Genomic DNA, 27,858 nt, shown 5'->3' on the forward strand with positions numbered 1-27,858 from the left:
AAGGTTATTTATTTTTGCTATTTGACAAGAGATTGTAATTGTTAAAAATATAATCATTTTAATTAATAAAATATTATTAATATAATCAATAAAAGCATTATTGTAACAAATACTACCTCCGTCCCACAAGAATATACACTATTTCCTTTTTAGTCCTTCCCACAACAATATGCACTTTCTAATTTTGGAAAGTCATTTCTCTCTAATGAGGTGGAACTCATTCTCCACTAATAATACTTTAATTACTTTTTCTCTATACATCGCTCTTACTTTATCAATTTTACATTAAAACTCGTGTCGACCCCAAAGTGCATATTCTTTGGGGACGGATGGAGTAATAGTTATAGTTCTAGTTAAATGAAATTATTGTTCCAATAAATAAAATTTATTATTCTTATGAATAACATTTATTATCCTTGTAAATAAAAGTTAATGTTTTGGGAATAAAAGTTACTGTTATTGCAAATAAAAGTTACTATTTTGAAAATAAAGTTACTATTCTCATAAATAAATAATTTTGTTCTAATGAATAAAAAATTAGTAGTATTAATTTTGTGAAGAGACAAAGCAAAGGGAATTAATCAAATGCATATTTTAATTTGTATGTGATAAAATGATATAAATAAATTTTTTATTGTTATAGAAAATTAGAAATGAGCAAATTGGAAAAGAGATAAGTTGTTGATGTAAAACTATACTTGGAGAAAAAGAAAATGAGAATTCATTGATGGAGAATTATAATGTGAGAAAAAAGAGAGAATTTATTGATAGACTTATAATTAGAGAAGAGGAGAGAAAACTTAATAAAAAAATGAATTAAAAATCTTTGAAATTTAATTAATTGCTAGGCACAAATCTCATTAAGACACACACCTTCCTTAATTGAAGTCATACATACCTTTTATACCATTAAGAGTAAAATAGTATACATGTAAAGCATTAATTTAATAATAAACACAATATAATACAAAATTACTACTTTAACCTCATTATGTCTTAGACATTATGTCTCCAAAACATTTTTCATAAAGAATTGTACATATTCGGTCTACTATGTAAATTCTTAGTTTAAGGAAGAAATTATCTGTCTAGATAGGTGAACCTCTCAGATGAATTCCTATATAAAGATATGCCACTATTAATAAACAAAATGTGGAAATAAATGCACCTCATCACCTACGTTTCGGACTTATATCATAAGTATTCCATATGAAATAGTAGTTAAACATTAGTATGATATTCCTGTTGTTATTAAATTTATTTGTTAAGTTGTGTAATGGTGCATAATTGACTTTAACAACCTCTTGAATCTTTGATAGATATTTATCAAATAATTCTTGCTGATAGTTACTCAAACACATGAATTTCAACCAATGATTATCAAACACTATCAATCAACATAAATTATTAAATTAACAAATATTGTGTCTAATACTATTCTCAGTCTACACAAGAAAGAACTAAGAAACTCACCTAGTCTCAAATAATTCAACTGCTGATCCCAACTTTCTACTTTATTTTAAACGTGCTCGCTTAATTAAAATTACTATGATAAGACATAAAAAATTAGAATATGTTAATTTCATATTACAATCAAGCCGACACTCTTAATCAAGTTAAATTTAATTCAATTTAAAAAAATAGATGAAAATCAGAGTGGTAAAATTGCCTCCTTCTCCGAGCCTTCTCTCTCTGCAACTAGTCATCGTTGCTAGCCGCCACCTGCAAATGAAACTCACCTCACCTCCATTTTCTCACACACTCACAATTGCAAACCTCAGTGATCCCTTCATCTCCTCAATTTTAGATGCTTCGCTTCATTTATTTGTTGCTATTTTTACTCTCAATTTCCCAATTACTAATAATCCCTTCGGCGTCCTTCTCGGGACACCGCCGCAGCCTCCTCCAAAACGACACCGTTTCCTCCGAATGTCCTCTCACCTTCGGATTCCTGCGGCGGCTGGCGCCGGACTCCAAACGCCCTAATCTCGACACGCACTCCGAGTGCCAGTACATCCTGCAAGGACTCCGCCTCGTCCTCGCCGACCACCTCCACCGCACCGACTCCTTCCTCTCCCCGCTCGACTCCGCCGAGTCGTGCTGGGGCGTCTACCAGTCGCTCGTCGGGGAGTACGTCCCCGGCTTCGACATCCGCCGCCGCTGCGGCTTCGAGACGCCGTGGATCGCCCGCGGCTGCATGAACATCACCACGCGCCAGGAGTTCGAGAAAGCCGTGCCGCGAGCCGCCCTCGACGACGTCGAAGCCGCCTGCAATCAGTCGCTCCTCAACAATTCCCCCTGCGCCTCCTGCACCGTCAAGCTCGCCGGAATTAGGGCGTCGTATCTGCAAGGAGCGTCGATCGGAAACGTCTCCGATTGCACGGCGTACCCCTTCATCTACGCTGCGGCGTTCTCCAATCAATTCGGCCCCACCGATGTAGGTACGGCTAAGTGTTTGTTCAATCTCGATTTCACATCGCCCAAATCGAATAGCAAGAGGAAGAAGATTGTCATTTCTGTTGTAGTGGTTGCGTGCGTTGTGATTTTGGTCCTAGGGTTTGCTGTGTTCTGGTTCGTACGGCGTAGGAAGGAACGATTATTGAAGCAGAAATTGAAAAGTATGCGAACCGATACTAATATGAGCTCTGGATTAGATTCAATTAGTGCTAGCACAACATTGATCAGGTTCACATTCGATGAAATTAAGGCGGCGACAAGAAATTTCGCCAGGGATCATATAATTGGGAGAGGAGGGTATGGAAATGTGTATAAGGGCGTTTTGCCTGATGGCTCTGAAGTTGCATTGAAGAGGTTCAAGAACTGCTCTGCAGCAGGGGATGCTAGTTTCACCCATGAAGTCGAGGTAATCGCGAGTGTCAGACATGTAAATTTGGTTGCACTTAGAGGATATTGCACGGCCACTACGCATCTGGAGGGTCATCAGAGGATTATTGTGTGTGATCTGATGAAGAATGGGAGTGTTCATGATCATTTGTTTGGGTTGATGGAGAACAAGTTGAGTTGGCCTATACGCCAGAGGATTGCCCTTGGGACGGCTAGGGGGCTCGCTTATCTGCATTCTGGTGCACAGCCCTCGATTATTCATAGAGATATTAAGGCGAGTAACATTCTGTTGGACGACAAGTTTGAGCCTAAGGTGGCAGATTTTGGATTGGCGAAGTTCACACCAGAGGGGATGACACACTTGAGCACTAGAGTTGCAGGGACAATGGGATACGTGGCGCCTGAGTATGCGTTGTATGGACAGTTGACTGAGAGGAGTGATGTTTATAGCTTTGGGGTGGTGCTGCTTGAGCTTTTGAGTGGGAAGAAAGCACTCATTGCGATGAATGATGGACAGCCGACTCTAGTGACTGACTGGGCCTGGTCCTTGGTTCGGAAAGGGAGAGCTTTGGATGTAGTGGAAGAGGATATGCCGGAATTGGGCCCTCCGGAGCTTGTGGAGAAGTATGTGTTGGTGGCTGTTCTGTGTTCGCACCCTCAACTATATGCTAGGCCGACAATGGATCAGGTCGTGAAGATGTTGGATACAGACGTGGCCATCCCTTCAATACCTGAAAGGCCGATTTCTCTGATTGCGAATCTTGATGACATAGAGAGGTCTGTGAGTAGTAGTGGTTCTGGTACTCTGTCGACGCCTGCTGGGTATCAAACTTACACTTATGAGCACGAGGAGGAGAAGGAAGATGAGAACCAAAGTGGTAGGTAGCTTCCTTCAAGTTGAGAGAGCAGGCCCATTTTTTGGTTGATTTATATTGATGGTAGTGATTCTTTAAAAGTTGAACAATTGTTGTTCAAAGCATTGGGGTGAAATGTTTTACCACACGCTGTATAGTTATTTTCCATTTTTGTACAAAGATGTATTTTTATGTTTTTCCTGTGGGTAAATGAAGCCAGATTATCTCTCACTCGACTCACAACTCAAACATGATCCGGCCCGATTTTTACTAGCTTGAAGAGGCTCAGGCTCAGCCTAATCGACTTTTTGACCGGTTTGGTTTCTCAATTTAGCTGGGAATTGGTTTATATGTTTAGCCAAACAAATTAAATAGATCTCCAGATCCACTATCTTCGAATCTACTGATATTATACCTCACTTGCAACTTAAAATTTACAAAATATTCATAAAAATTTTGGTACTATTCTGGAGTTGAGACTAAATAATCAGATTCAGAATACTCTCCAATTCTGCCTGCTACCGTGGCCAGGAGCAGGTATGCATTCTAAATATTCAATGGCATTTGGATCACTTAAATCGTTATCATACTGCCTTCGAAATCCAGTTTATAGCATTGCATATTTGTTGAAGATGTGCGCATTTCCAATTTATATCTGCCCAATCATTCTTAATAATACGATTTTATCTGCTAATCACAGTTACTGATTATTAAAAAATTTACAATGCTGTTGTTTCTTTCCTCTTACACCTTAGGAAATTTTGATTTCATTTTTCATTCCTTTGTCCAATGCTGTGAAATTCTTTTCTATGCATCTCCATCATAGTAAAACTAGAACACACACATATTTTCCTCATTAATGCATGTTTCAAAGATGAATTGAATGTACAACCATAGTAAAGAATGTAAATAATTTATTTTCTTAGAGACTAATATTTGCGTGATACGTAGTGTATATATAGTACCTCAGATTCTCATTGCTTACAATAAACCCTTTTCTGGGTTCAAAGTTGGACAGAATCAACATACGAATATCTTCGAAACCTGAATTGTATCCGATCAAATATTGGTAGAACCGCCAAATTGATTTGATCTGAAAGTGTTTCACGCCTTTCAGGACATTCGATTTGTTCACGTTTTTGTTTAAACTCCCTAACATTTTTGTCACTGTTTCTCAATGGAATCATCTCAATGAAGTAAAAACAAGACACAAACTCTGGTCTGCATCACATCTCCGGCTAGGCTAGTGATCAGTGATAGTTGAAAAAAGCCATGGCTGGTAAGCAAGACGTTGAGAGAGGCGGAGAAGAGAGCAGAGCTCCACTTCTCGCAGCAGCAAATGAGGATAGATTCATGGTCTATCTCAGCACATTTGTTGCAGTTTCTGGCTCTTACGCCTTTGGATCTTGTGTACGTTCTTGTCACATTCATGAACTGTATTTTATTGTAAGTGCTTTGTTTTGATCACTGGTGTTTTTTTGCAGATAGGGTATTCGTCACCCACACAGTTTGCTATCAGAAGAGATATCAACTTGTCCTTAGCTGAGGTTACTTCATTTTAGCTTTCTTTTTTCGTGCATATGCTTCAAAAAGGAGATGTCTGAATTTGATATTTCAACTTGATACATTCGAGATTCTATTTTTATCATTGCAGTACGCATTGTTTGGCTCCATCTTGAATTTTGGAGCAATTATTGGTGCAATCACATGCGGCCAAATGGCAGATAAAGTAGGCCGTAAAGGGGTGAGTTTTTTTTTCGGGATCTAACTAACTGCATCCATCATCATGAATCTTTGCTTTACAAACTGTTGTGGGGTCAAACTTGAGAGTCTTTTGCATTTGAAATGCAAGCAGGCAATGATAGTATCAAGTGGATTCTGTACGATGGGGTGGCTATCGATTTACATTGCTGAGGTATCAGTATCACCCAATACTACTTTTACCCCACAACTAGAATCCTGTAATAGATTCCAAGATACCAGTTTCTTGATTCAGAAACTGTAATAATTTCACAGGATGCCCTGCTTCTAGACATTGGAAGATTGGCAACTGGATATGGGATGGGAGTCTTTTCTTATGTGGTAAAATCCATCACATAATTTAAGATATATACTATGTTGACACCAGAGGCGTAGGCTCATTTGTCGTCGTGTTTGGTTATTAGGTTCCAGTCTTCATATCCGAGATCGCCCCCAAGGATTTGAGAGGAACTTTGACAACACTACACCAGGTAAAAAACCAAGATTTGTCCCAATAATTCATGGCTGTTTCTCATATTTCCTAACCTTGCAGCTTATGATTGTTACTGGGGTGTCTGTATCCTTCGTCGTAGGCACTCTTGTAACATGGAGGGATTTAGCATTAGTAGGTAATACATACTACACATTCTAGTGATATATATGTATGTATATGAAACTGAGACTCACTTGTAAAACTGGTGCAGGCATAGTTCCTTGTGCTGCTCTTCTTGTAGGTCTCAGCGTCATCCCCGAGTCCCCAAGATGGCTGGTAAGAATCTGAATGCACTGTTTGCATGTCTTAGATTACTATGATTGGGAAGACCATAACATGATGGAATATGTCAAGGCAAGACAAGGAAAACAAAGGGAGTTTGAGGCGTCTTTACGTAGACTTAGGGGAAAGAATGCTGATGTATCAGAAGAAGCAGCCGAAATTCAGGTATGCGAAAACTCCCAAGTTTCATCATGCTTCATTTTCCTTAAAGAATATGAATATGAAGATGAGAGTGTATAAATGAACAGGACAATATAGAAACACTGGAGATGCTTCCAAAAGCCAGACTGCTAGATTTGTTTCAAAGGCGATATCAGAGTTCACTCATGGTTTCTCTTTAACCCTCTATTTCCTTCTGTTTCCCTCTCTCTTGCTGACTACCATATCTTTTATTTGTGAAACAGATAGCAGTAGGACTAATGGTGTTCCAACAGCTTGGAGGAATCAATGGGGTCAGTTTCTACACCAGCAGTATCTTTGAGGCCGCGGGTAAGATAAAAAAAAAGATTAATATATTCTCCACAAAACCGAATCTTGAGCGTTTCTGTATAATGTTGTGCAGGATTCCCGTCTGATGTTGGAACCGTGATCTACGCGGTTCTTCAGGTATCTCGTTTCATCCTGTTAGTTCTGAGGCGACTGCAGTCATTTGTATGATTGATTAAATTGTAAGAACATTCCATCTGGCAGGTGATAATCACTGCGGTAGCTGCTACGTTTATGGATAAAGCAGGACGAAAACCTCTTCTAGTGGTAAGTATCCAGTTAGCAACAACTAATGTTGTTTTTCTTATTGTCTTAAATGTGAGCAAATCCTTTCCTTTTTGTCTTTTTCAGATTTCTGGTTCAGGACTTATCCTAGGTAGTCTGTTGATAGGAAGCTCATTCTATGTGAAGGTAAGTATTTGTTTGTTAATTTTTTCAAAATTCTTCCAAAAAGAAATGCTAGCCTTATTTTTAACCAGGAGCATGGACTAGCATCTGATGCAGCTCCGGCACTTGCTTTGAGTGGTGTTATGGTAAGTTTTCTTTCTATTCGCCTCCATTTTCAAAGAACACGAAAATAAGGGAAGGAGCAAGAAACCTTACTCAAAGTAACATGTGGACATTAGGTGTACATAGGGTCTTTCTCAGTTGGAATGGGAGCAATTCCATGGGTGGTGATGTCTGAGGTATGACACCAATGACTCTTTTGAGCTGTAATAAACTAAGATGTTGAATAGAGACGATGAATCGCCTTTTTTTACGCAGATATTCCCACTGAACATCAAAGGAACTGCAGGAAGCTTTGCCACGCTAGTGAACTGGTCTGGTTCATGGGCTTGCTCATACACTTTCAATTTCCTCATGAGCTGGAGTACCTATGGTAATAATAGACTACATTTCCATCAAAATCGACAGTTATGTCCATTGATCGTGATGGTTTAACAATTATTGCAGGATCATTCATGCTTTATGCTGCAGTGAATGCACTTGCAGTTTTGTTTGTGATTAAGGTAGTGCCTGAAACCAAAGGGAGAACTCTGGAGCAGATACAGGAAGAAATAAGCTCTTCATAGAACAATCTGGAAACTTCCTCTTCCATCTCAAGACTTCTTGCAACCTTTGGAAGTTGAATTGTGTTGCTGTCAGAAACCAAGAATGGTTTAATAAGCTGCAAAGTTGTGGATGGTTTAGTTTTGTTTCTGTTGTATTTAAAAGGAAGAATTCTGCAAAAAAAATTGTGATATGATTATATATGGAGTAATATTTTATCTTTTTTATATATAGTATATAGAAATAAATACAGAATACTTAGAAGAATTTCATATTAAGGCAAAACTATAATATTTAATTTTATTAAAAAAACCCTTATTTAGTTTATTTCAATTTTTTGCAATATGAATATACTATATTTTATCAATGTTGGCTTTCTTATAATATACACATAATTTTTCAAAAGTACAAAACATTTTAGAACTTTACCTATCTGGAAATAGAGAAGGCCTCCATACCCTATATTTTTGCCTTGCAAGTACTGAGATGGATTGAATGCAGTTAAAAGTGATAGGAGGGGAGCTTCATTTGCGGTAGGTGAAGATATTTTGCTTTTGGCAACTTGTTTATAGATCATGTCAAATTTCTCTGCTGTAAACCCCAAACAGTTTGTCTGATTGCAATAGCAACAAAAACTTTTTTTTATTTTTTATTGTTTGTTGGGGAATTTTCTTACATGATTCTTGGCACCAACAAACTTTCCCATCATATGTGAGTTACACAATAGTAGCCATTTGATAAATATATTTTAGGTCGACCATTGTCATGTAAGATTTCAAATTTCAATATACATATTACTACTACTAAATATGGGATTCATCCTCTTCGTTCCAAATATAAGTAACTGAAAAAAAAGTGTTGAATACTCAACTTGATTGGATAATGAGTTAAAGGCATTCATTTATAGTGTGTGACAAACTCATTTAGTAGATAAAATAGGTGAGTTTAAATAATTATACATCTATCTTTCTCTGTATCAATCAATCTAATTCTTGCTTTTATGATCAGTGCATGTAGTTATATTTTCCGTGCAGACTTTACACACCACTCTCTCTCTCTCTCTCTCTCTCACACACACACATGATCAGATACAAAGCCTCATCATAGTGATACTCTTATTGAATCTTGATGTATAGAGTATTGAATATGCTAGTTTTATTGGCGTATTTGAATTGGAATCAAACTCTTAAAAGATATTTTAATTTGTCTGCAGCTTAATGACATCATCCTAATGAAGCCAAGATCAGCACAGCTAGGAAAATAAAATATTGTTTGGCTGTCAAAAATAGCTTGTTGATTCCCACAAATATCCTTGGCAATGATCCACATGTGACATGTCCAAGTTGCTTGAATGCTGTTTCTGAGGGCAGATCTGTCAACAAAGCATAGAGTTCCATTTCTTGTGTAAAGTTAGTTCCTGCAAGTATATATGGCGCCAACCACAAATTCTGATCAGTAAATTTCTTGTCAAGAAGAAAGCCATGGCAGGTAAGCAAGATGTGGAGAGAGGCGAAAACTGCGAGGGAGAAGAGATTAGAGCTCCACTTATTGCAGCAGCAAAGGAGGAGAAGCACTCCAAAAAGGATGATAGATGCATGGTGTATCTCAGCACATTTGTTGCAGTTTGTGGCTCTTACGCCTTCGGATCTTGCGTACGTCCCGTCTAATCTAATCTAACTTCTTCTTCTTCTTCTTCTTCTTCTTCTTCTTCTTCTTCCACTCTCTCTCACTCTTGATTACTGGTGTTTTTCACAGGCAGGGTATTCATCTCCTACTCAGTTTGCTATCAGAGAAGATGTCGACTTATCCTTAGCTGAGGTTGCTCACTGCTTGCACTCTGCAAATCTTATTGATACTTCATTTTTAGCTTTGCTTCTCATTCAAATGCTTCAGACAAAGATGTCTGAATTTCATGTTTCTATTGTAACTACTCAAGTTGGGATGATTCGAGATTCTTTTTTTAAATAAATCTTTGCAGTACTCATTGTTTGGCTCTATACTGACTTTTGGAGCGATGATTGGCGCAATCACAAGCGGCAAAATCGCAGATTACATAGGCCGTAAAGGGGTGAGTCTGTTGGGATCCAAGAAAAAAGATCATTGTATTCGACATCAAGAATCTATGATCACAGTTAAAAGTCTGTTTTGAATTTGAAAATGCAAGCAGGCAATGATAGTATCAAGTGGATTCTGTGCAGCAGGGTGGCTTTCGATCTACTTTGCTGAGGTATCACCCATTACTACAATTAGTAGCTAGATGTTCCTAAGAAACTAGTTTCTTGATTTAGCAAAAAACTGTGATAATCTTGACAGAGTGCCCTTCTTCTTGACATTGGGAGACTGGCAACTGGATATGGGATGGGAGTCTTTTCATATGTGGTAAAATTAAAATATGACGCTATTATCTATAACACAATGTTGACACCATAGACATATGCTGAATGTTTTCGCGTTTGGTACTAGGTTCCGGTGTTCATAGCTGAGATCGCCCCAAAGGATTTAAGAGGAGCTTTGACAACCATAAATCAGGTACAATAAACAAGTTGCTTACCTAGTTATAGTTTGAAATGCTATTTCTCATCTTCAAATTTTGTAGCTTATGATTTGCACCGGAGTTCTGTATCCTTCATCATAGGCACATTGTTGACATGGAGAGCTCTAGCATTAGTAGGTAAAATTATACGGAAAACATCCTAGTCATACAATTTGATTAGGAAACTCACTTGTGAAAGTGCTGCAGGCATAGTTACTTGTGCTGTTCTGCTTGTAGGTCTCAGCATCATCCCAGAGTCTCCGAGATGGCTGATAAGAACACGATTGCTGGTCTTAGATATCAGGCTCAAAAGAAAAAGGTTAAATGCTGGCATCTATTCAGGCAAAGCAAGGAAAGCAGAAGGAGTTTGAGTCGTCCCTGCGTAGGCTTAGGGGAAAGGATGCTGATGTATCAGCAGAGGCAGCAGAAATCCAAGTATGCGCGACTGAAATAACTATGTTTCACCGTAGTTTGAGATGTGATAAGATATGTGAAGATGAGAATGTATAACTTACAGGACTACATAGAGACATTGGAGAGGCTTCCAAAAGCCAAACAGCTAGATTTGTTTCAAAAGCGATATTTGAGATCAGTCACGGTAGCCTTTCATCTTCTCTATCCCTTATTTGGCTGGTGTTTCTCTCTCTCTCTCTCTGATGACAACATACAATTTTTTGGTGAAAACAGATAGGAGTAGGACTAATGGTGTGCCAACAGTTTGGAGGAATCAATGGAGTCTGTTTCTACACAAGCAGTATCTTCAAGTCTGCAGGTAATACACATAGAAACAAGTCAGTCCCTTGCAATCTTTAAGTCGTAACCATTGAATCTGTATATGCGCCGTGATGCTCCACAGGATTCCCAGCTGACCTTGGAACTATAATCTACGCAATTCTTCAGGTGATAATCACAGCACTAGGTGCTGCTTTCATCGATAGAGCAGGAAGAAAACCTCTTCTAGTTGTAAGTAAACAAGAACTCTTGGGTGCTATCATTGTCTTCAATTTTTGAGCAAGCTTTGTTTTGTCCAGATTTCTGGATCAGGCCTGGTCCTAGGCTGTCTGCTGACAGGGAGCTCATTCTTTGTCAAGGTAAGTAAATATTTTACTTCTCGATATTTCTGAGACATGTTATTGAGGAAAGAGACTCCCCGGTATCAGGAGTATGGAATAGCACCTGGTGCAGCTCCAGCGCTAGCTGTGAGTGGCATATTGGTAAGTTTGCAGTTGCATTGCATCTCATAAAAGAAAGACAAAAAAGGCAGGAATATGTGTGAAGAAAGCTTTCGTGTATGTCGATATGTACTAGGTTTACATAGGAGCATTCTCAGCTGGAATGGGAGCAGTTCCATGGGTGGTGATGTCTGAGGTATGAAAACTAACTTGGTGTTTCTACTACATTACAATACTCTGTGATAAACATGTTGAAATGAGACGAGGAGCATCGTGCAGATTTTTCCACACTGGTGAACTGGTTTGGTGCTTGGGCTTGTTCTTACACTTTGAATTTCCTCATGAGCTGGAGCTCCTATGGTAGGAAACTAGGCTGTTTTTATATATGTTGAATGTTTGTGATCAGTGATAAATGTAATGGGATTATTGCAGGAACATTCATTCTTTATGGAAGTGTGAATGCACTTGCAATAGTGTTTGTGATAAAAGTGGTGCCTGAGACCAAGGGGAGAACTCTTGAGCAGATACAAGCAGCAATCAACTCTTCATAGAACAACTAAAACCCCCTTACATCTCAATATTGCTGGCACAAGCCAAGGATGAATGATCATTCAATAAAACTGCAAACTCTCTCATGTGACACACAATTCCTTCTAGGTTGAAACATGAAATTTATTGTTATATCAATATTTTCAAAGAAAATCGATTTTTGTATTGTTTTCAGTGACCAATTCAGTCTATCGTAAAAGTTGGATAAAATTCATTCAATGCATGCTTCCTGGGTAAGATATTTATTGGTTTTAGTTAATGAAAATCAATCATATACTAGTATATTACTACTAGTAAGCAAAAATATGACTAGTGGCATTATTGTGCCACTCTTATAAGCAAAAAAAGACGTAATTAAAAATTTCAAGAAGTTGGAAAAATGAAATGTGATAGCTCAATGTACAATATCACAAAATCTCAATAGCATAGTAAAATATAATTTAATTGTTCACAAACGCCATGGAATGTAATTTGTTTTCTCCTAAGCTTTTAATGATGAAATTTCGAAATTTGGTCCACTTGGAATTTTATAATACAGGCTCAGATCCACATATCAAAGCAGAGCTGGGCCCATTACCGATAAATAGCCCATATTCTTATTCGAGCTTAACACTATTTTTTCCAATTATTTTCAAGTTCAGTAGTTTCTTGTAAATGGTAATATCACAATTCACAACACTCCTACAATCAATATCAATATCAATATCAATATCAATATCTATATCAATATTCAATATAATGTTACACACACAAAGAATACAGACGTGAAACAAATTAAATTACAGTCTCATATGAATCTATCTGTACAATCACAGTCCCATTGCATGTTTGAACTTAACACTTTTTAAACCCCCCTACATCAGATATTTAAACTGATAGGAAGAAGGAAGTAGTCTATAATTAAATTTTCTCACCACCTCTCTATGCATTCTTTCAATCATCAAACTAAATCAGCTAACCAAATCATATCAAATCAAAGAAAAAATAAAAGGATAATTTTTGCAAATTATCCTCATGAATGCATCTTCCACACAGCCTTTGATGGAGACGAAGAATGTGTAAACTTGAGAGTCGGCCTCCTCTGCTGCAGCCGTGCCTTCTGCTCAGCACCGCTGCTGCCTACTTTGATCACATCAACTTTCACAATGTGGTGATCAGAAGTCCCTTTTGATGAGACCACCGAGTATGATCCAGGGACGAACTTGTAAGGCGCGTCTACTGATGATAATATGTAGTCCACTCGCGTACCATACTTACACGTTCCTTGCACACCTGCACCATGTTATATATATCAACATCACTCGAAAGAAAAATGATTTGAACTTTGCAATAGAGGCGTTGCGTTAGTAGCTCTTACTCTGCCCTTTGGCTATCATCACAACAGACTCACACTCCCCTGCATAATCCTTAGCATCCGTGTATTCTCGACTCTTTAGATGCTTCATCACCTCGACTTTGGGCGTTGGTTTCCCCATTTCTTCATAGTACTGCAGCATATACAAGAAAAGAAACAAATTATTGGTAGATTTTGAAGAATGATGATAAAAATTTGTTACCAAGCAACAATGTTTATAGTATATGTATGGACCTTGACAATATCTGTCCATCTATCTTGGGAGTAGTCCGTTTCGTCTAGGGAGTTTAGGCCTCCGGCTAGAATGTGTGGCACGCTGGTCGACTGGATGATGGCGTTCATTTGCTTCATCCTCCAGCTCTCGTCTAGGTGGTCGAGGAGTGTGCAGAACACGTTGATCTCACCTACTTGTGGCACATCAATTGTGGCTTTCAGTACATTCCTGCATCAAAATATCTTTTCTTAGTACATATTTGGTAGTAAATCTGAATTTAGTTGAAGGTCACATGCATAGATTCTTTATTTATTCAAACCAGCTAGATTTGCATATACTACCAATACACACTCTTTTACTACAGCTCATTTTTCATCCTAATTCAACCCCATCTTATATTTTCTTTACCAATTCAACTCCATCCATACTGTGCTAATAAAAAAAACATCATATTGATCAAGATGAACAAGAACTGTTAGGATCGTCGACTGCACATTAGTTTAATATTATCCTTTTCGGGCCGAGCAACATAGCAATGAAACATAACAAGAAAAAAAAAACCTGAAATCGGTGTCATCGAAGATCCGGTGAGCCTTCCAGCGCTTGATCGGCCAGCGGGAGAGGATGGCGTTGCCGAACTCAGGCGCCCAGCTCTCAGCAAAGACATACTTCATCCCCAGAGCCTCAGCTAAATCGGAGAGCGGGCTCATGCTCTTCTCCTCCTCCGCCTTCACATCCTGCAGCGCCACCACATCCGCATTCAGCTCCTTCAGCACCTCCGCCACCGCCCTTCCCCTGCTTCCTCCGCCGCTCGCCGCCTTCCCCCTGCTATCTCCGGCCAGCTCCTCAAACTTGTCGAAGCTCAGCTGCCCGCTCCTCTTCAGCGATATTTCATTATCCGGGAGGTTTATCGAGACCCTCAGCCTCGACCTCGCAAACCTCTGCTGCCGCGACGGCGCGTCATCGGCGGCGGCGGGATGCAGGGGAGACTGCTTGAGGATGCTCCTCGGCCGATCTTTGAATGATTTTGAGGCGAGGGAGTTTGTTTGGGCGGGATATTGATCCGGTGTGGTGACAGCTGGTGCCATGGAGAAGAGGGCAGCATTGAATGTGACGAACCTAATCGGCTTGGCGGCGCCGAATTCGGAGGTGGGGTGGATGACGGCGGAATCGGGGGCAGGTCTGGAGGTGGATTTGCCGAGCTTCTTCACGATGATCTTGGGGCGGGAGCGGCGAGTGCGGCGGCGGGGCCAGCCCAGTCGGGAGCAGAGGCGGCGGAGCTTCTTGTTGAATACCTTGAGCATTTGGTTATGGCGGCGGTGTGATTGGCTGCAGCAGCATGGATTGCAGGGAGAGAGAGATGGAAATGATATGCAATGAATTCAGTGAAATTTGAGAGAGAGAGAGAGAGAGTTTGAGGTTGAAAATGTGTTGTCGAGTCTTTGAATAGAGAGAGGGCAGGTGAGTTTTGGGCAGGTCAATGCGTTTTTTGATGATGACTCATTTAATCTAACTTTTAATTTCAGATTTACAGCTTCATGTCATTTGACTAAAGAGAAGCTAATTAAATCCTTTAATTTGTAACGAGATCTAATTAATTAAAACGTGTTAATATAAGGACTTAATAATTAAATTTATAAAAGAATAAAATGAAATAAATTACTAGAAGTATATTTGTACAAAGACATTTAGATGCGTTTTGCCAAGAAAATTATTAAAAGGATCTCATAACAATTACTCTCTACAATCGATATTAAATGTTTTATACTGTTATTTTAGAATGTTAGCCATTAAATGATCTTTCCCAGTTTCACTATTCTAAGTAAATGCGTCCGACATTTCGTTTATGAGTATTTATTATGATATAAATATAGTATAAAAATGAAATCCAAATTCAATTAATTTTTTCTATCCATTTTAATTTATATTAGTACTCCCTATTTTAAAAATTGGCGTGAGTCATACTGACACATTTATTTATGGTGTATGGATGAGGAAGTGTAATTTTTGGTTGTGAGCTTTCTAGACCAAATCTTGTAATGCGAAGTCTTTCTTTTGCCCTTTTAATATGTACTTCCTCCATCCAAAAAATGATTTACATTTTGTCATTTTGAAATGTATGGTACAATTTAAAATATTTATCAACCTTTTTTTTTCAATTTAAAGACACGGTACAATTTAAATTGTAGATTCATCTATAATTTAAAGTGGAATTCATAGCAATTTTTTCCATCTAACTTCCTTGATAGGGGAGTACTATAAGTTAATTTTACGTTCATTTTTAACTATGTTTGGTTTTTGTCTATAAATAGTAAATACTGATTTTCATGTGTTTATGAGACAAAATTTTGTATTATCATTGAGGTTTCAGTATATTTATGTTTCGTGTGCTACATTATTACCACATTCACATTAGTATTATGTTAAAATTTTCTTTAATGTCGGACAAAAGTAATGGTAGTAGATGATATGATAAAGGTGAAAATCACAGCTATCTCAGAATCTAAAAAGGAAGAGGGAAAAGAAATGGAAGGCAAAATAATTGGAGTTTGGCCCACAATGGAAGAAGAAATAGGCAACTGCTCCAAGAAGGAAACATGGGGACGAAAGGATGAGATTGAGTTGTACGTGTTTGGACAGTTTATAACTTTGGATTATTAAAAACAACACATTAAACACCCAACTGCTACCAAATATTAAAATGTTAAGTAGTTATCATTTTATTTGTGACTGGAAAGTACCTTTATGATTAGTCTATTAAATAGTAAATTATTGAAATGTAGGAGACCGCATCGAATCATCATGCAATGCAATGCATGCAACGCCACGTCACCAAAAACACGGCGACTTAGAGCATCTCCAATGGCGGACGTCCGGTCGGACATCCGGTCGGACATCGCGACGGGCGACCGGGACGTCCGCCATTGTGGCGTTTAGGGTCGGATACGGACGTCCCGTGAGGACGTCGGGTGTCCTCGAACGTCCCGGCGACGGGCGGGCGGACGTCCGCCATTGTGGCGTCCAGTCGGACGTCCGGTCGGACGTCCCGTTTTTAAATTTTTTTTTTAAAACTCTATATATACGGCTCGTTGAATTTTATTTCATTCGCACCACTTGTGTTAACAAGTTTCTCTCTCTACATCTCTAATTTCAAGTATATCTAGAATGTCTAGTGAAAGTGATAGCGAGAATGAGTTGGAGGTCGCTGTTGAAGGTGCGATAGAGATGCTGCTACAACAGAGGTTGCAGCGGCGGCAGCAGGCGGCGGTACCTCGGCCGATCCATCGTCGAACTCAAGTACCCCGTGACCACATTGCTGCACATATTCGGTTGTATGCGGACTACTTCGCTCCGCAACCGCGTTTTGGGGAAGCCTTATTCCGGCGACGCTTTAGGATGCATCGTCCGCTGTTTCTGCACATCATGGGTGCTTTAGAGAGAAGATACCTGTATTTTAGGATCAGAGAGGATGCAGCTGGCAAACCCGGACTCGCGCCCTTGCAGAAGTGCACTGTCGCAATCAGACAACTAGCGTATGGAGGCGCGGCCGACATGTTCGACGAGTACCTCCACATTGGCGAGTCGACAGCCGTCGAGTGTCTGCAGAATTTTTGCGCGGGCGTGAGAGCGATATTCGGGGAACGGTATCTTCGGAGTCCGAGCCCCGAAGACTGCCAGATGCTGATAGATATGCATGGGTCGGTGCACGGGTTCCCTGGGATGTTGGGCAGCATAGATTGTATGCATTGGGAGTGGAAGAACTGCCCCGCCGCCTGGAAGGGGATGTACACTACCGGCTTCAAAGCCAAGCATCCCACGATGATCCTTGAAGCTGTAGCTGACTACCGGCTGTGGATATGGCATGCTTATTTTGGAGTCGCCGGGTCCAACAACGACATCAACGTTCTCCAGTCGTCGCCCCTGTTCAACGCTCAGTGCAATGGCGTTGGTCCCGCCATCAGTTTCGTCGCCAACGGCAACCAGCATAATATGGGGTACTATTTGGCGGATGGAATATACCCAAACTGGCCCGTCTTTGTGAAGTCAATCAAGCATCCGCTCGGACAAAAGAAGACATACTTTGCGAGCCGTCAGGAAGCAGCGCGCAAGGATGTGGAGCGGGCATTTGGTGTGCTCCAGAGTCGGTGGGCGGTTGTGAAGGGTCCTGCACGGCAGTGGTATATTCCCAACATCGGCGATATCATGTACGCATGTATCATAATGCACAACATGATTGTCGAAAATGAAGCTGCGGAACTGACTCAGTGGACCAATGAAGATGATACGGGTGCAGGTCCAAGTCACGGCGTGGCCACCGCGAATGTGAATATGGGGGTACCTCATGGAGAGGTCGCGCGGCTGCGTGCATTTGCCGACATGCGGCAAACAGATGCCCATGTTCGACTTCAGCAGGATATCATCGAAGAGGTTTGGACTCGGAGGGGTTGACGTGATAATGTATGAAGTTTTTTTTATTAGTATGTAATTTTTTTTTTCGAATCATGTATGTTTTTTCCGATGAAGTTGTTAATTTTTCCCGTTCGTATTCTCGGTCAAATTTTATTTCCGTAAATGTAAATTGTTTTATTTGTGAATGTATGATTTTTTTTATTGCGGGATGTCCTAGTGGGAAGGGCGGACATAGGAGGGGATGTCCTAGTGACGTGGCAGTGGGATGGGAAGTCCTAGTGACGTGGCAGGAGGTGTTTTTGGGATGTCCTAGTGGGATGTCCGCCCACTGGAGATGCTCTTAAACTCCCACGCATTCTCTTTCTCTTTTCTTTTTAATCTATCCATTTAAAATTTAAATTATATTTTAGTACTACCTATTAATTATTTTATACTCCATTCAGTGTAATTGCATTTAAATACATAAACTTACATATTACACGTGATTAAATAATAGAGTATAATTTTCAAATATATATATGATTAGTAATTGCTCGAAAATAATATCTGAAATTTCTATATGACTTAAATAAGCCACATAATTGGGATAGTTGGATGTCTACATACTACATTAATTAATCATGATTATATTAATTTGCATCTTAAACTACCATGGTAACATTACTTTGAAAGCACAACTACTCTTAATATTTAATAAGCTCTCTAATCGTAAAAAAAAACAAGTGGAGAGAGAAGAAGATCCTCTTCTATTTTGTACTAACTGTTTAAAATGATGCTAATTATAGTACATTAGCACTCCATTCATTATTATATGCACTACATACTAACTTCTTTTCAATAAGCTCAGTCATTGACTATAAGCCTATAATGCATATAGTATATTTCATTGAGAACGCTATCTGTTTATTAAGATCAAGTTGCCTTTAAAATATGTACTAGCATAAATGTATAATGGATTGATGCTGGCTAGATGTTCTTTTTAATTTTAATTTTATTTTTAATTTTATTTTTATTTTTAAATTGATGGGTTTTTTTTATATTGATCATGAAAAGGTATAGATAGAGATATGATATCCATTTGCATGTGGAAGGTCATTTTGTCGTATGAAATTTACAACAATACCTTTTTATATATGAATTATTGAATGGAAATATAAATGAAGTACTACGATTAATAATTTGTGGAGCACAAACCTTCCTATACCATACAAAATTGTAAGCTAACCCCACTCTTCTAATTCATTGCACCACTAATAAAAGTAAAAGGGCCCGACCTTTATTCAAAATTATTATATATTTCATGCTCGTTCCATAATTTTATGAATAGCATGAAATTTAGATTTTGTTCTTGATCAGGTTCATGTATTCATTTAGTTACATTTGTGAATAGACATAAATCTTGAAATTAATATCTAATTTGTCGTGGCATATATTTTCCACCTACTAATTGGGAACGGCGTTTTAATTTGGCGTTTTACTTTTGTCATTGTATCGTTATATGTTTCAATTGCTACTTGGAAATCATATCGACAATCTTCAAAGAAATATACTACTACAATTTTGTACACATATTGTTAAAAGAAATACAGAAAAATTATTAGATTCTTGCTTGGCCCCTCCTTATTAAATAATCTAGTAAGATATGCCAGTTGGAAAAATGCTACTAGAGGGAATTAAATAGACACCAACGAAAAAAATACTTGGAACTTTCATTTTTCAGAGGTTGTATTCGCAACCCCAAAACATGCATGTTAGTTTAGAGGGATGTACATGTAGACATTTCAAACCCTGATTACATGGAAAGGCTTGCATTAATAATGCATGACTAATAACAGTTAATACTTCATCCGTCCCATTAAAATAACAACATTTTTCATTTTGGTATGTCCTATAAAAATATCCCGTCCCATTAAAATAACAACATTTTTCATTTTGGTATGTCCTATAAAAATATCCCCTTCTATTTTTAGTAATTTCTTTCTCTTTAATGATTAAGGCACACCTCATTCTTCACTAACAATACTATAATTAGTTTTTCTTTCTATCTCTTTTACTTTACGTACCATCGTGAATATCCATATTTTTAATGGGAAGGAGAGATTAGTACTCCCTCCGTTCCATATTAATGGAGACGTTTCTTTTCGGCAATGAGATTAAGAAAAATTGTGTTAGGTGAGTTAAGTAAAGGGAGAATAAAGTGGAAAATGAAAAATGTAGAGAGATGAAGAGATAATAAAGTAAGAGAGAGTAAAGTATGCGTGAAGAAATGTGTTGACTTTTACTAAAAAGAGAAATGACTCTATTACTATAGAACGTACCAAAATGACAAAATGACTATATTACTGTGGAACAGAGGTTTGCCGAATTTCACTTAGATTTCCATCCCCATATTGTAGAGTACATTATTTAGGCAGCAAAATTTATCACGAAAAAGGAATAGGGTCCACCTTTTATGGAAAAGGGATTTCAAATTTATATGATAGACAATAGCCCAACTCCTTACATATGAAATATATAAGTCACTGACAAATTTAAAACCAATAGAATTTCAGAAATTCAATAATGTGTGTGTCCTTGTCAACTTAATATATTGGTGATGAGACTGTGGAGAACACTGGACAGGGTATTTCTGCCACTTTACAGTTGTTAGTTACATAAATTACAAATATAAACATCACTAATTAATCCAAGATTTATTAGTGTTTGTTTTTCTGGTGTTAGTTTCTTTGTTTTGTCACAAAAACATAGTAATTTGACGAGATTATATTGCTAATAACAACTAACTAGCTAGTCCTCCATATACCTCATTATGTTAGTACAATACACTAATATAGCTAGCTAGTAAACACTTTATAATCATTAATTTTATTTATAGTATTAAAATTTAACTCTAATAGTTTAAAAAAAGTTGTAATTTTCAATTATAACCACCATAATTTTTAAAAAGTATGGCGTGGTGTATATATATAGACACAGTATAAATATCAATATTAGGCTAGTAGTAAAAAAACACGTCATACATGAAACCTTGATTAATTACTCCGCGGTTTGAATTACATACTGCTTGAGAACTGTTGTAAAAAGCTAGGTTTATAATTGGGTTTAATGCTTTAATTTAAGTGCTATTTGTTGGATAATATATGAGTTTTCTAAATGCTTATGTAATGCTATGCAGAAGCAAATATATATGTGTTGACTTAAGTTAGAGCATCTCCAATGCACGGATGTCCCACTCGGACATCCACTAGGACTTCCCAAAAACATCTCCTGTCACGTCACTAGGATTTTCCATCCCACTACCACGTCACTAGGACTTCCCCTGCACAATCTGCCCTTCCCACTAGGACTACCCGCAATTAAAAAAAATCACAATTATTTAATTACGTAACGGAATTGTAATTTTGACACGGAATACGGGAAAATTACATAATAAAAAAGAAAAAATACATAGTCATACAAAAAAGAAAAAATACATAGTCATACATTCTCGGCTCACTCCGCGTTGTCCTCGTCGCCCGTGCCGGATATATAGAAGTTTTAAAAAAAATAAATAAATACCGGACGTCCGACCCGGACGTCCGACCCATGCCACAATGGCGGACGTCCGCCCGCCCGTCGCCCGGACGTCCGAGGACATGCGACGTCCATACGGGACATCCGTATCCGAGTGCCTTCGTTACAATGACGGACGTCCCGGTCGCCCGTCGCGGATGTCCGACCGGACGTTCGCCATTGGAGATGCTCTTATAGGAAAATGACAACGTTTTTTAATTTTATCGTTAAGTGACAATCTTTGCCAAATATGTGCTCGTACATAACTAAAGATTTAATACTTAAAATTCTTATGACAATTACCGTTTTTTTTGGTTTTATTGGGTCTTGTATATAGTAGTATTATACTAATATCTTTGGATCAATTCAAATTTCAAAATCATAAAACAGAAAAGACTGTTCTGAAAATAATTATATAATAGGTGTTTCATTTGCGATATATACGGGGATATGTGTGCACAAACCGAATCGGACCGGCGGTTAATCGCCGGACCCGGAACCGGAACCGGCGGTTCGAACCGTCCGGCGGTTAACACGGGCCGGTTCAGGTTCGGCAAAATCATGAAACGTGAACCGCCGGTTCGGCGGTTCAAACGGCTAATTCCGGGATAGGTTCGTAGGGGTTCAAAGTAGGGACTGGTGTGAACCGGCGGTTTTGACGAAAACCGTCGGTTTAGGGCGAAAACCGCCGGTTTAGGGCGAAAACCGCTTGTTTTGGACGAAAACCGCCGGTTTAAACCGGCGGTTCCGACCGGTTTCCGCCGGTTCCGGGAGCTTTTCAGACGTAGGGGCTACGGTGCAGAGCTTTGGCATGCGTGTCGGTCAGAAACCGGCGGTTTTCTGACGGAAAACCGTGGAAAAATCACCGGTTTCGAGGGTGAACTGTCGGTTTGGGCGGTAAACCGGCGGTTTGTCCGAAAATTTGAAATTTGAAATTTGAAATTTTTTATTTTTTTATTTATTTCTTCCAATTTTACTCCTATAAATACCCCACTTCCCCTTCATTTCTCCTCACCCCATTCTTGTGTTAATAAGAATTTCTCTTCTCAATCTCAATTTCTCTATTCTCTCCTCATTCTCTCTAATTGCTCACGTTGTTTACTAGTTTCTGCTTACTACTGTATTTGTTGTTGTGCTCGTAATTCATCACTTATACTCCATACCTATTCCATCCATACTACTTTCATATAATCAATATGTCTTCTTCCCGTGGTGGATCCGGACGTGGTGATCGGGGCAAGGGAATTGCCCAAGATCAAAGTACTACTCGTCCCTCAAAATCAAGGCGACCTAGTCGTCGAGAAATTATGGAAGAGGTTTCTCGAGTGCAGGCTGAACGCATGCAAATAAGTAATGAAAAATTATTTTTACAATTCATATTTCATAATTTCATAAAATTGAGTTCATAATTTTTTTGTGTTCATACTTATACTTATAACTTCAACTTATATAATATTTGTAGTTGGAAGAAGATCATAGGACTGCCATGCTACTCGCTGAAATGCAACAAGGTGGGGGTAGGGGAGGTGGTTCCCAACAAGACGACGTTGCTATATCGTCGGACTCGGACTCGGACAACAACGAGGATAGATCTCATTCCCGTATTCCGTCTAGCACCGGCGGAAATGAGGAGATGCCTCCCCCTCCACCCACTAGCCCGGCAAAAGCTTTGAAATCTGACATTTTTGTCAAACACTACAAGAAGGTCCCGGTGGTGATTCCAAGTCCTCATGATCCGCACTCGCAAGAAGAGACATCGGCGTTTCATGCTTACTACAACTATTGCGATAAAGTGTACAAATTTGCGAGTGGTGGAGTTTATGGCACCCTCCGTCGCCATTTGGTGACAAAGCATCCGGTAGAATGCGGCACTACCTCTACCCAAACCCAACTCAACTTCCAACCCGAGCTGCCCGGCGTCTCGGGTTCGTCAGGTACGCCTCTGTTTAAATATGATCAAAAAAAATTTCTGATGTTATGGCTAGATGGGCGGCAATGAAGCACTTTCCTTTTAACATTTATGATGACAAAAAATTTGAGGCTACTATGCAAAGTGGTTTGAACGTAGCAATCAAGAGAATTGGTAGAATGACCGTGCAACGATCTACCGTTCGGCAATGTTTGGAGAAAAAGGTAGAATTAACACGTTATTTAGTCAACTTGTGCCACAGAGTGAACATTTGCTCCGATGTGTGGACGGATTGTTTTAACCGTCATTCATACATGGGCATTACGGTTCACTTTGTGGATAATAGTTGGACTTTAAACAAGTGTTTAATAGGTTTTAGAGAATTTGAAACTCCACACACTGCACCCGAAATTGCTTCTTTGATTATACAAGTTTTAAATGAGTTTCAATTATGCAACAAGATATTTTCTATCGGTTTTGATAATGCAACCGCCAACACGGCGGCAATTGGCGATTTGATTGCGGCTTGTACACCGGTAATTGAAGGTAAGTATTTTCATCAAAGATGCATTTGTCATATTTTAAATTTATGTGTACAAGATGCACTTGAATTATGGCAAAAGCATGTTTCTCCTATTAGAACTGCAGTTAGATTAATCCATCAAAAGCCACCTATTAGCAAAGCATGGAAGAAATATTGCCATCAAAAGAATGTCAGGTATACGAATTTTACTATGGATGTGTCTCATAGATGGAATTCGACATATGATTGTCTGAATTCTACTTTGACACATAAAGATGCTTTATGTGATTTTTATAGAACCTATCCCGTTCATGATTTATATCTTTCGCATAGTTGTTGGGAACATAATGTGGTTTTATTTAAATTGTTTAAAAATTTTAAAAATGCTACTGTTGAATTGTCGGGTGTTTATTATTGCACTGCTGTTCGTGTTTTAGAACATTGCATGTACATATCCCTTGGTTTAAAACTGCAATGAAAAATGCTTCCTCTTCGCCTGAGCTAATGTGTGTCTTATATTACATGATTGAAAAATGGCTCAAGTATTTCAGTGAGATTCCAACCGTGTTTTTGATTGCAAAGGTATTGGATCCAAAATGGAAATTAGCCGGTACCTCACGGATTTTGGATTTTTATTATAACAACTAGAATTCAATTGATCTTGGCCACCTTCAAGCACTCCAATCCGATACCAGTGACGAATTTGGAGTAGACCTCTCAGAAACCTTTCAAATAACCCTCCCGCACCGGTCCATTATCCAACAAACCTTCGAGTTTAACTTGCGCGCTCTCTACATCGAATATGAAACCAAGTATAACAACACCCACCAAGTCAGAAGACCCCCCTCCTCCACAACATAACTATGACTTTGCATTTCAAGCCAATTATGATGACCCCGACGCCGCGTCCCAACTAGCCGACCTATACAGCTACAGCACCGGCGGAAGGAGCTCAGGTATGGTAAGTGAATTGGATTTATATTTCGATTCACTCTTTTCATTTGGTGATGAAGGTCCTACTCCTCCGGCCCAAATCGACGTCCTCGATTGGTGGGGAACCCACGAGAAAGATTTTCCCATCCTTGCGTCAATGGCCAAGGAGATTTTCTCTGTTCCGGCTTCCACTGTCGCCGTCGAGTCCGCTTTTAGTGTTGGCTCGCGTGTGTTGGATGAATCAAGAAGTAAGCTCTCAGCGAAAAATATGGAAGACGTGATGTTACTTGATGATTGGGCCAAAGCCGACGTCAGAGAACAAGAAAATGATTGGGATGATCGTCAGGAGGGATCACAAGATGAATTCACCGGGGATGAATCGTAGGCCAACCGTAAACCGCCGCCGGCCATGCCAAATAGGTAAGTAAGGTAAGAGAACTACGTGAGCTTTGATTCCCTACTGCAAATAAGCATTGGGGATACGTATGCATCTCAACTTAAATTTTAAATTTAAGTTGAGTTCAAGTCCTTTTTCCTTTATTTGTTTTTTTCCCATTTGTTCCTATTTTAAAAATATGCAAATACAATTACATAATTGTATTTGTATATACTCTAGTCGATGAAGTAGATTTCTCTATACGGCTAAATCCGGGAAACTTTTGACAATTCTACTATAATTATTGATTGTTAGACTAAACTCAACATTTAAAGTTGACTTGCTAAAGGTGTCCTTAATTTAGTTATGTAGAAAGATCTCCTTCGTCGATTAAGAGTATATATACTTATAATTTTTTTAATAAGAACTTCTAAGTCTTTTTTGTCAACACTTGTAAATTGTAATTGTTGTAGCTTGTATTTAAATTTTTCGATTTGTAATTGTTGTAACTTGTATTTAAATTTTTCGATTTGTAATTGTTGTAACTTGTATTTAAAATTTTCGATTTGTAATTGTTGTAACTTGTAAACGTGTAATTTCAGTAAAATTGCAACTTTCATCGTACATTTTTGAATAAAATATTACGCGTTGGAGTCGTAATTTAATTGAAAAATGCAAAAAAAAAGGGCCGAACCGCCGAACCGGCCCGAAAACCGGCGGTTTTGAACCGCCGGTTTTTTGAACCGGAACCGGAACCGCTGGGACCCTAGGCGGGCCGGTTCCGGTTCATGCATTTCGTGAACCGTGAACCGCCGGTTCATGAACCGGAACCGGCGGTTCATGAACCGTGTGCACACCTATACGGGGAGATGATCAAAGTATAACTAATATTAAATGTATAACTAGAGAATAAAACTCAGCAACTAGATCAAAATGATCTAGTTCACTATATGCACGATTTAGTTCACTATAAGAGTGATTTAGTTCACTACAGGAAGAAGTGAACTAAAACACCATTATAGTGAATTATTTACTTCGTGAAGGATTTAGTTCACTGTAAACGCATTTTTGTTCACTTCTTCTTATAACGAACTAAATCACTCTTATTGAACTAAATTGCTCTTATAATAAACTAAATTCTAAATTCATGTTCTCTAGTTATGCATTTAAGTAGTGATTTCCTAGATGCATGCTCTATATCGTACATATCTAATCGAACATTCATCATAATTAAAATATATAATATATGCCTTGGCAGTTGGCACCCAAAATAAATTACAATATTTTATATTATTGTGAGATTTATTTGTTGACTACTATATGGGTGGAAGGATTAGGCGGTCTATTCCAGAAGGCCAGAAAGATGTCAAATGGATGTTTTAAGCCCTACTTAACATTTTTTTATTGCTCTCTTAAATCTTTTATTAATACTACTAATCAATTACTTAAACTTCACCTTACAAACAATTTTATGGATTTCCTCTCGGTTCCCATCAGCATATTCGTTAAATAAATTCGAGGATAAAGAAACCTAATCGTTGTAATTCCATATATGTTCAATTCAAAAATTAATTCAATCATTTATACAATATTAAGTAGTTGGGTTAATTAATATCATTAATTAAAAGATCAACAAAGTTCGAAATAAATCAGATATAAATTTTCCCTACACCAAAAACTAGAATGTGTACCGGAGTAATCTGATGAGATTAAGTAATCCATATTAAGAAAGAAATTTAACTACTAATTAAATTAGATTGAACGGACATATATGGTTGGTTTTGGAACAAAAAATTCAAAAGTAATTTGCAATGCATAAGGTAAAACTTGTTTATGAGTACATTATATTCGTATAAGTTGAGTAATTATAAATAAGATGTTTATCATTAGCTGAAATTTACATATAAATAAAGTAAGATTTAATTATAAATTATAGCCATTAATTACCGTAAATGAATCAATAATGATTACTAAATTAATTAGGTAAGAGGAAATATATTTATAATTGGCAAACTATAATAGTACTAATATTAATCAAATTGTTTGTATGAGTATGAGGTAATCTAACGCGTATAACAGGCTGGAAAAATAGCAATTAGGTGGACCCAAAATGGTCACTTCAGTGACACATAGCCGATTACTACTATATAGTATATTAAATTCAGTGAAATTAGAGTCTGAACAATCTTTCATGATTTAGGAAAAAAACACATATGTAAGTAGCTGGCGGATAGTCTGGACAAAAGAAGGCAACAAATTAATTGGACTCCTACTTTTACACCTATTCAATATATTCACATGTAGAAACTTGTATATACTACTATAAGATAATAGTGCGGAACTTTTAGTTGATACGGCGGTTCTCCTTCATCCAATACTACGGGGTTCGAGTCATATCGTGTGCATTGTAGAAGTAAATGGGAAACCATTATTAATCTTCGTACAAGAAATATATTTGAGAATACTATTAAAAATATCTTTGTATACAATAATACAACAATTATGTTTAATTTTTGAGATAATATATATGTGGCGTAAAATTAGTAGTATCCATTATTAATCTTCCAGCTGGTTCTCATAGGTG

At 38.2% G+C, this 27,858-nt stretch overlaps 3 protein-coding genes and 1 pseudogene across 3 annotated transcripts; 3 read left to right on the forward strand and 1 right to left on the reverse strand.

Moving 5' to 3' along the window:
- Positions 1–1,629: 1,629 nt before the first annotated feature.
- LOC121744814 (probable LRR receptor-like serine/threonine-protein kinase RKF3) lies at positions 1,630–3,929 on the forward strand. Its single transcript, XM_042138471.1, has one exon. The coding sequence runs from the start codon at positions 1,808–1,810 to the stop codon at positions 3,728–3,730; it is 1,923 nt and encodes a 640-aa protein (XP_041994405.1). The 5' UTR covers positions 1,630–1,807; the 3' UTR covers positions 3,731–3,929.
- A 957-nt stretch (positions 3,930–4,886) lies between these two features.
- Positions 4,887–7,972, forward strand: LOC121745052 (sugar transporter ERD6-like 7). The gene is made up of 18 exons (XM_042138813.1): positions 4,887–5,108; positions 5,183–5,245; positions 5,353–5,442; positions 5,554–5,613; positions 5,715–5,780; positions 5,864–5,929; positions 5,992–6,067; positions 6,143–6,207; positions 6,286–6,378; positions 6,462–6,542; positions 6,618–6,702; positions 6,776–6,819; positions 6,904–6,966; positions 7,051–7,110; positions 7,179–7,232; positions 7,326–7,385; positions 7,465–7,579; positions 7,654–7,972. Exons 1-18 carry the CDS (start codon positions 4,971–4,973, stop codon positions 7,770–7,772), a joined length of 1,398 nt encoding a protein of 465 aa, XP_041994747.1. The 5' UTR covers positions 4,887–4,970; the 3' UTR covers positions 7,773–7,972.
- A 1,195-nt stretch (positions 7,973–9,167) lies between these two features.
- Positions 9,168–12,177, forward strand: LOC121743674 (annotated as a pseudogene).
- Positions 12,178–12,702: 525 nt separating this feature from the next.
- On the reverse strand, positions 12,703–15,069 carry LOC121744972. Its single transcript, XM_042138690.1, has 4 exons — positions 14,133–15,069; positions 13,592–13,799; positions 13,361–13,490; positions 12,703–13,275 (listed from the first exon to the last, which is right to left on the reverse strand). The coding sequence occupies exons 1-4, from the start codon at positions 14,873–14,875 to the stop codon at positions 13,016–13,018; spliced, it is 1,341 nt and encodes a 446-aa protein (XP_041994624.1). The 5' UTR covers positions 14,876–15,069; the 3' UTR covers positions 12,703–13,015.
- Positions 15,070–27,858: the final 12,789 nt, after the last annotated feature.

The sequence above is a fragment of the Salvia splendens genome, chromosome 8, assembly GCF_004379255.2.
Source record: "Salvia splendens isolate huo1 chromosome 8, SspV2, whole genome shotgun sequence".
Classification (NCBI taxonomy): Eukaryota; Viridiplantae; Streptophyta; class Magnoliopsida; order Lamiales; family Lamiaceae; genus Salvia; species Salvia splendens.

Excerpts from the sequence above, each read along its gene's own strand:
- LOC121744814 (XM_042138471.1), top strand. The coding sequence starts at position 1,808 with ATGCTTCGCTTCATTTATTTGTTGCTATTTTTACTCTCAATTTCCCAA.
- LOC121744972 (XM_042138690.1), bottom strand. The coding sequence starts at position 14,875 with ATGCTCAAGGTATTCAACAAGAAGCTCCGCCGCCTCTGCTCCCGACTG. Across the intron at positions 13,800-14,132 it reads TTCGATGACACCGATTTCAG|GAATGTACTGAAAGCCACAA; the intron begins GTTTTTTTTTTC and ends ATTTTGATGCAG. Across the intron at positions 13,491-13,591 it reads GATGGACAGATATTGTCAAG|TACTATGAAGAAATGGGGAA; the intron begins GTCCATACATAT and ends TATATGCTGCAG.
- LOC121745052 (XM_042138813.1), top strand. The coding sequence starts at position 4,971 with ATGGCTGGTAAGCAAGACGTTGAGAGAGGCGGAGAAGAGAGCAGAGCT. Across the intron at positions 6,820-6,903 it reads TGATCTACGCGGTTCTTCAG|GTGATAATCACTGCGGTAGC; the intron begins GTATCTCGTTTC and ends TCCATCTGGCAG. Across the intron at positions 7,111-7,178 it reads GAAGCTCATTCTATGTGAAG|GAGCATGGACTAGCATCTGA; the intron begins GTAAGTATTTGT and ends ATTTTTAACCAG.